Below are 8,589 nucleotides of genomic sequence, written 5' to 3'. Positions count from 1 at the left end.
TATAAATTTATACGTATAAATATTGCACTTAATGTAGACATAATACTATTATTTATGTAATCAACAACCCTACAACATATTTTGACAGTCATTAGTCTTATAACAGTCGGAAGTGGTTTTCAAAGTTGATTATCGAAGATGATTTTCGCTGGAGTTTGTAGTCAGAGGTGGTTGTTGAAAATTAAGTTGGTCGCATGAAGGTGGTTTGTGAAGCCCGAAGTTGGTCCTGCAAAGGTGATCGTCCAAGTTGATCATTGAAGATGATTTTTGCTGAAATTTGCAGTCGGAGGTGGTTGTCGTAGCCTTCAGTTAGTGGCATAAAGGTGGTATTGAAGTTCGTTGCCAAAGATTGTCGAAGCCCGAATTTGGTCTTCAAAGTTGCTCACTTGAAGGTGGTCATCAAAGTTGATTTTCGTCGGAGTTTGTCGTCAGAAATGGTTGTCGGAGCCTACGAAGGAGGTTGTCGAAGTTGGTCATCAAAGTTTGTTGCCGAAGCTTGAAATTGGTGGTCAAAGTTGGTCAAGCGAAGGTAGTCATCGTTGTTGGGTCATCGAATTTGTCATTGGAGGTGGTTACCGGAGCCTAGAATTGGTCGTTGAAGTTGGTGGTGCGAAAGTGGTTGTTGGAGCTATCATTGAAGGTCATTGTCGGATCCTGGAGTTTGTTGTCAGAGTTGTCATTGGAGATGATTGTCAAAGCTCGAAGTTGGTTCCCGAAGTTTGACTGTGATCAATGGGTGGAGCCATTGAAAACATTGGAAGAAGAGAGAGTTGCACTGAGTTGGGATGAGTTGATAAAATATACCAATTCAACTCTATCAACATTGAAAATTAGTCGGCCAAACATTGAGTTGACATATTATACCAACTCAACTCAACTCATGTTGGTGAGCTAAACACCCCCTAACTCTCTTTCTATCTCCCTATCTCCACATCCTCTTCCGTTTCTCCTTTCCCATTCCCCGCACCCGTAGACCACTTAGTACAAATTGGGGATAAAAGATTTGAACCATAAGCCTCTTATTTTTAACACATATAGATGTCAATTGAGTTGAGTTCTTGTTGGCAATGATAGAAGTTACTTTAGTTCCAATAACATTGCAAAGTCAATCAAGGTCAAATAGCAAAAAATATTAAATCACTATTCTTTCATTTAGGGGCTTGGCTTAACGAGGAAATTTAACCATAATCAAAATCAATCATACGTGCGTTGTGAATATAGATTTGCATTTGGAAATGCTTGCTAGAAGAATCAGAATGCTTGGATCTCGAAAAATACTCCAATTAATCTACCAACAAAAGAAGGAAATTTAAGTTAAAGAGTCTTACTATTATTATATTTAAATAACATTATTGCACCCTCCTTTGGGAACTGCTAGTCTGAAAGGTGGATATTCAAACCGAAACCTATTGCTTGTGACCAAATAATAAAGTTTCATTTATTGCCTCTTAAGCTTGGTGAAGCAAATGCCTATGAAACTTTCGACGTTCCTTCTTAAACCTGAGGTAGGAACTTCTAATTGCTTGCAATTCATTTAGGACAACATTCATCGGTGTTCTCTCTCTTGGTTCCTTCAAGGAGCATGATAGACCAATTCTCATTATTGAGACTAGACATTCTTCCATCCATCTTGGCATAATTTCTTTAAGATCTTGTTGGCTCATTATTGCTATTTCTTGCATTTCCTCTTCGATCTCTTCTTCTCTGCATGTTTCTTCAAATACTATAGAAGGGTCGATTATTTTCAAAGCATCATGAGGTAGTGCTCTTGCAATGAACAAGTGAATATCCACACCATTGTCAAACGTGCTGTGAGTGGGTCTTTTTCCGATGATCATCTCTAATAATAGTATCCCGTAGCTGAAGACATCTCCTTCAATAGAAATTTTGCTACCACTACCATACTCTGTAATTGTTCATCAATTATCATACAAAGTACTACCTATGGAAAATTAGAGACATGAAATTACCATTGAAAAATGATAGCATATAACTTAAAGAGTACCTGGAGGGATATATCCTATAGAACCCTTGAGTGCAAGTGACATGATTTGACTAAAGGATATATGATAATTTGATTCTTTCAACATAAATCTAGCTAACCCGAAGTCTCCTACATGAGCCACCATATCATCGTCGAGCAATATATTATTGGGGTTTAGATCACAATGAATGATAGGAGTTTCACAATAATTGTGTAGATAGTCTAATCCACATGCAATATCAATAGTAACGTTCAATCTTTGGATGATACTCAACCTTTTTTTATTGGTCCCATCATTTGTTGGATGAAGCCATACATCAAGATTTCCATTGGACATAAAATTGAAGACTAGAGCTTTAAATTCATTGCCTTGTCCATCAATACTTGAACAAGAAGTTATGATCTTGAGGAGATTCCGATGTCGTATTTTGGAGAGAGCATTGCATTCATCAATAAAACTCTTGGAAGCACCTTGTTGTTGGAGATTAAAAACTTTAATGGCAACTATAGACCCATCATTCGAGAAAACACCTTTATAGACAGAGGCAAAACTACCAGAACCAATCAAATTGTCTATAGAGAATCCTTCCGTTGATTTATTGAGTTCCAAGTAAGAAATTTGTGGTAGAAACTCCTTTGCAGAAGAAGAATTAGTTGAAGCATCCTTCCTTGACTTCTTAAGCACGAAACACACAAAAATGATGATCACCAAAATACCAACAAAGGTGATTGCAAATGCCGTGGGAATTAATACATTTGATTTTAGAAATGGCTTATTGGAGTGCAAATGTGTTTGGTTAGATGCGCACGGAGGTAAATGTAATTCTGGTAAACCATCACATAGATTTTTATTCCCAAAGACAAAAACCATGGTTGAATTGGAAAAAACTCCTCCTTTGGGCAGTTGCCCCTCAAAGTTATTATAGGACAGATCGAGATACTTGAGTGAGTGAAGCTTGCCAAGAAATTGAGGAATTAACCCAGACAAGTTGTTGTTGGAGAGGTTTAATTTCTCTAGGCCTTTCAAAGCTGCCAAAGATTGTGGAATTGTTCCCTCAAATTGGTTACCCCCAAGATCCAAGCGCTCCATGCTTGTACATTTACCGAGGTTGATAGGAATTTCACCTGATAATATGTTCTCCGACACATCTAATTGTGCTAAATTATTTAGCTCACCCACTTCAGATGGCAAAGAACCATTAAGCGAGTTATGACCCAAGCCCAAGTAGATGGAAAGGGAAGAGAGGCCGATAACTTCCTTTGGTATGTTGCCACTTAGGTTGTTATGAGATAGGTCAAGCACTTGCAAGCTTCTGCATCGTCCTAAACTTGGTGGTATACTTCCTTCAACTTTGTTATAGCTCATGTTGAGCTTGTTGAGTGAAGATAAGTTACCAATGGACGATGGAATTGGCCCAGTTAATTCGTTCCCTTGCAACAATATCTCTTCCAAATTCTGAAGATTCCCAATATTAGAAGGAAGACTACCATTCAGATAATTAAATTCTCCTACAAGAACTTGTAAGTTTTCCAAGTTTACAATCCCAGCAGGAATGCTTCCACTTTACATATTTCCACTTAAAAGTAGATATATGAGTTGGGTTGAAAGGTTGGCGATGGAGGAAGGCAATGGTCCTCCAAAACGATTCACAGCAAGACCCAAAATCTTTAAACTAGTACAATTAGTCAAGGAATTGATGAAATTCAAATCACCAACTTTCCCAGTTCCAAGTTTGTTGTTAACAAAATTGAGTAACTCCAAGTCTCTTAAGCTCCCCAATCCATCCGGTATCATTCCGGTGATATTGTTTTGAGAAATATCTAATACCCGAAGGCGGGAGGCGTTGACAAAGGACGTGGGAATAGGGCCTCTAAAATAATTGATACCGCCATAGAAGAACTGCAGGTTTGGAAGAGTGGATCCAATATTTTGTGGTAAATTTCCGTGGAATTTGTTTTGGGTGAGAGACAATTGAGTTAGAGAAGTAATATTAAACAAAGAAAGTGGTACTGTACCTGTCAAATAGTTTGCATCAACTGCAAAAAATTTCAATCTAGATAAACGTCCAACTTCACTGGGAATTTTTCCTTCAAAATGGTTATATGGAAAACACAGATCAAATATGGAAGACAAATTTCCTATCCAAGATGGGATATCTCCAGTCAACTGGTTGGATTGACATCGTAGTTGTTCCAACTTGGTCAACATGAAGAATTGGTGTGGAATCTGACCTATAAGCTCATTGTTACCAATTTGTAGAACAACAAGTTCGATGCAATGACTCATATTACTTGGAATCTCTCCACTAAAATTATTGAAGGACAAATTCAGATAACGCAATTGTTGTAGCTTACCAAACTCTTGTGGAATTGGGCCATGAAAATGGTTGTCCCCCAAGTTGATTGCCCTGAGATAAGTAAGATTTCCCAGTGAAGGAGGTAACAAACCAACCAATTTTCGAGCTTCTAAGCGCAAAGCCACTATTCTTTTGAGAGTAGTATTACAAGTAACACCGACCCAATTACAAAAATGTGTGGAATCGTTCCAGGAGCTCATAATTGCAAGTGGGTCGTTTATTACTGTGCTTTTGAAATCAAGTAGAGCCAAACGATCTGATTCATCTCCAGAAGTGGTTGTACTTTCCACGAGTAAGATCAAAGAAATCAGTAAGATGTGATAGAAAAATATACGTGGCATCTTCTTGGTATTGTAACAATCTTGCCTCTTCCTGTTGAGAGAAATTATGCTACATTTGTGACAATGGAACCTTAAACTCACAAGGTAAGCTCATAAAGCATACAGAGGCGATAGGCCCTTTATGGAGACCAAAATTTGAGGGGAAGTAAATATAAGGTGATGAAATAAATAATTTGTACACATGATTAATTCAAAATATCTTAGCTTAGAAACCCCACTAAATGGAGTAATTCTTGGTGTGAGTTTGTTTTTTTTTTCCTGATGGACTTTTATACGTTGGAGTGAGTATCTTGTGTGCAGTATTGAATATGAAAGAAATATCCATCAATAGTTCATTAGAGGATCAGTGAGACTTAAAGAATAAGAGGTAATTTCGGGGGTAAAACAGAGATTCAACCCAGCCATTATTACGAACAACCTGTGAAGGATTAACTTACTAATCCTGGTTATATCGAGTGGACATTATATATCTATAGTGAGGGGAGTTCAACTATGGGTTTTAGTGGAGTGACTCATTAGTTAACGAATGGGAGTTAATTCGGTCTAATGAGTTTAGCCAATTAATCTCGGATCGTTAGAGCCCATGATCTGTAGGTCCGCAAGGTCCCCCTACTAGCTCGTAAATGGATTAGCTTTAAAGTAGCGGGATAAATTAATTTGAAATGTTCAAATTAGAATTAAATGAAATTGGAAAATCAAAACTTAAATATGATTTAAATAAATGAAGATGGAATTGTGTAAAATTAATTTAATATTTGATATTAAATTAACTAAAATTATTTAAATTGTTTAAATAATTACTTATTAATTTTATTAAGAAAATTAATTTATTAAATTAATTTTGTAAAATTAATGATATTTTCAATTTTATAACAAAATTGATTTTCGAAATCGATTTTGAAAAATTTAAAAAAAAAGAAAAAGAAAAAAGAAAAACACAAAAGGGAATTTGGCATTTTCCATCATCATCTTCAAGTAGCTCACCCATAACCCACCATCTTAGTCTTCAATTACTCCAAGCATGAGTTGCATCTCATGCAACCAATCTCATTGCATGATGGTATGCAATATATTGAAGAGATTGGAGTAAATTTGAGGCAATGCAACCAATAGCATTTTACTGAAAATTCGGGTTGAAGAAGGAGTTCTACAAGTGGGTTGCTGTTGTGAGTACCTCTCCAAGTTCCCTTGATTCTAGCTCATTTTGAGTCCCACAACTCAATCTAGAGCACCAAAAGGATAGTAGGGAAGATCTTGAAATGGTCTACAACAAAATTCAGAGAGATTTGTAGCTGGATTCAAGCTTTTAAGAAGTTCTACAAAGGTATGACTTGAAACCCAATTATTTATGCTAAAGCATGCTTCTGTTTCTGCCAAAATTAATGAATTAGAGTGCTTATGGATCCTCTTCGCTTCCATTGCTTGATGATACGTTCCAACAAGTTGATAATTATTTATCATCTTTTCTTACTAGATTTACAATCATGGATGCACAAGATTAGATTATCCAAAGATTATGAATTGGGTGTGGAAAACTTCATAAAATTTGGATTTTCTAATAAAAATAGCTCCTATATTCGTTGTTCTTGTTTGAAATGTGGGAATTGTGAAAAGCATAGTAGTAAGGATATTAGAGATCGTTTATATGTCAATGGGATTGATGAAAGAAAAACTTCCTAACTCATTATTTTATGGAGAATCTTCTAAGTTTGACACCCATATGTATGAGGAGATTGATGTTGGAAGTTTAAAGAAATGGTTGAAGTTGCTCATGAGGAATATTCAAGAGATCCGAATGGATTTGAGTAGTTGCTTAATGATGTTGAAAAACCATTATATGAAGGGTGCAAAAAATACACTAAGTTTTCACTTCTAAGACATCTCAAGAAGTTGAGGAAATGAAAATAATTCGATATGCATCAGCAGTTGGGAGCTTGATGTACGCTATATTGTGTACATGTCCTGACATATGCTTTGCAATTGGAATCGTCAATAGGTTCCAATCTAACCCGGAGCATAGTTACTAGACGACTGTTAAAAACATCCTCAAGTATCTCAAGAGTGAAGGAAATCAACATGAGGATTTCCATGAGCAGTGGAATGATCGTTCTAAATTCCATTCGAAATTGAACATAAATAATCATAGTCAAGAAATGGAAACTTACAGATCATGCACAATACGAAATTACAATATGCTTTCAGAATAGAACAAAGGAAATATTATACATACCTTTGAAAACTCATGCTTCAAACTCCCTTGATCATGAATGCTCGATCAGTCTGCAAGACAACACCACACAGATGCTCGAACACTACGATCGTAACATAACACGATCAATAACGAGCACGAACTCAATGATCTCCAACATCATGAACCCAACAAATGACCTCCAAAACCTCAAACTCAGTCGAGTTGGGTGAGGACACCACCACAATGGCTACCTTGGTATTCTCGATGTGAGAATCCCAAAGTGTGGGCTCTGGTGGACTTGGTTAGAGGAAGAGACTAGAGGAGTTACAATCGTATAGACCATTGGGCAAGTGGGAGATTAGATAAGTCTATCGTATAGACGAATTCTCAATCGTTTAGAAGAAGGCAAACTATCGTATAGCAAAAGGCCAACGATCGTTTAGCTATAACTAGTTGAGTGAACTATTGTATAGTGTCACTCCCCGATCGTTTAGTCTCTCTTTCATCTATCGTTTAGTGAATTCAATTCACTTGACAACAATTCCGTGAGTTTTTCCGAGAATAGCAACTCTTGTAAAATCTTACTAAATTTAGGAAAACCTTTTTCTTTTTATCTCACAGTTACCATGAAAACCACCAATAACCTCCTACTCAATTGGTTATTAGAGAAAAGAAATAATTATCCAATAATTAATATTATTATAAATATCTATGATAACCAATTTACCATACTATATTTATAACCTATAGTTTTAATATTTTATCTCATGAAACACATAAATCATAGCTCTTTTTCTATTTTATGGTACTTAATGTATATCTCATTTACATTAATCCTCCACTTTATGTATCTCATACATCACACCGATCATATCATAAATAATCGAATTACCTCTTGTCAACTTGAACCTTTCAAATAAACTCCAAGAACTGATTCTTAACTTGAATCCATTGAGAATCAACTAATCCGTTAACTACCAGTCACTCCACTAAAGATCGACAGCTGCACCCTCCTTACTACAGATATATTTTGTGTCCATATCAACTAATCAACAGTACGATAACCCGTCACAAATCGCTCATAAGTACAGTTCGGCCAATAATCGTTATGCCCCTGTGGTTACATTGAACTCCTTAAGTACCACTGATGCTTCTAATGAACATAAGTCATAGTCCTACTATGACTGAGTCATCTCTTCCAAAGAGAAGCTGTGGCCACTATGTTAAAGATCCAAAATCAGCCCTTAAGGGAGCAATCTATCTACTTACCTCTGCTTCGGGGAAGGAGTGAATTCCATCTTATGTAGCTGAGTTTCCAGCTCCCAAATCAGACAAATCCCTAAAAAGATAGGCATGTTGAGTTGGCAATCTGGTCGCTCTCACCCATACTCATCAAAGGACCGCCCTCAAAGGCAGAAGTTCCCAAAACACTCAACATTAAGGTCATGTCACCTATGGTCGTTTAGGTGGGATGTAAGTCTCAAGTATCAACGGCGTTATATAAAGAGACTAGTCGTCTCGTGGCCCGGTCTTATATAAACTCTTTATGTAGGACACCCCCGCTCGCATGTCTCCACATGAATGATCAGGATCAACCATCTGTAGTAGTTCACAACACTTGTAAACCTCTACAAAGTGGGCCATATCCGTAGTATCACGAGGATCATGTATCCCTCCTTAATCCTTATACTACAGACCTTTTTAGATTATCACTTA

General features: G+C 36.7%; 2 protein-coding genes across 2 annotated transcripts; both read right to left on the bottom strand.

Moving 5' to 3' along the window:
- Positions 1 to 1,308: 1,308 nt before the first annotated feature.
- Positions 1,309 to 4,604, bottom strand: LOC150030228 (putative receptor-like protein kinase At3g47110). Its single transcript, XM_090309927.1, has 2 exons — positions 2,006 to 4,604; positions 1,309 to 1,906 (listed from the first exon to the last, which is right to left on the bottom strand). Exons 1-2 carry the CDS (start codon positions 3,348 to 3,350, stop codon positions 1,449 to 1,451), a joined length of 1,803 nt encoding a protein of 600 aa, XP_090166053.1. The 5' UTR covers positions 3,351 to 4,604; the 3' UTR covers positions 1,309 to 1,448.
- LOC150030227 (uncharacterized) lies at positions 2,119 to 4,682 on the bottom strand. Its single transcript, XM_090309928.1, has one exon. It carries the CDS (start codon positions 4,680 to 4,682, stop codon positions 3,549 to 3,551), a length of 1,134 nt encoding a protein of 377 aa, XP_090166054.1. The 3' UTR covers positions 2,119 to 3,548.
- Positions 4,683 to 8,589: the final 3,907 nt, after the last annotated feature.

This window comes from Benincasa hispida, unplaced genomic scaffold (genome assembly GCF_027475165.1).
Source record: "Benincasa hispida cultivar pf3 unplaced genomic scaffold, pf3_genome.v1.1 HicScf428, whole genome shotgun sequence".
In the NCBI taxonomy this organism is placed as follows: Eukaryota; Viridiplantae; Streptophyta; class Magnoliopsida; order Cucurbitales; family Cucurbitaceae; genus Benincasa; species Benincasa hispida.
The sequence above is the reverse complement of the archived record's forward strand: the minus strand, read 5'-3'. Positions and strand labels throughout refer to the sequence as shown.

Excerpts from the sequence above, each read along its gene's own strand:
- LOC150030228 (XM_090309927.1), bottom strand. The coding sequence starts at position 3,350 with ATGAGCTATAACAAAGTTGAAGGAAGTATACCACCAAGTTTAGGACGA. Across the intron at positions 1,907-2,005 it reads TATAGGATATATCCCTCCAG|AGTATGGTAGTGGTAGCAAA; the intron begins GTACTCTTTAAG and ends GAACAATTACAG.
- LOC150030227 (XM_090309928.1), bottom strand. The coding sequence starts at position 4,682 with ATGCCACGTATATTTTTCTATCACATCTTACTGATTTCTTTGATCTTA.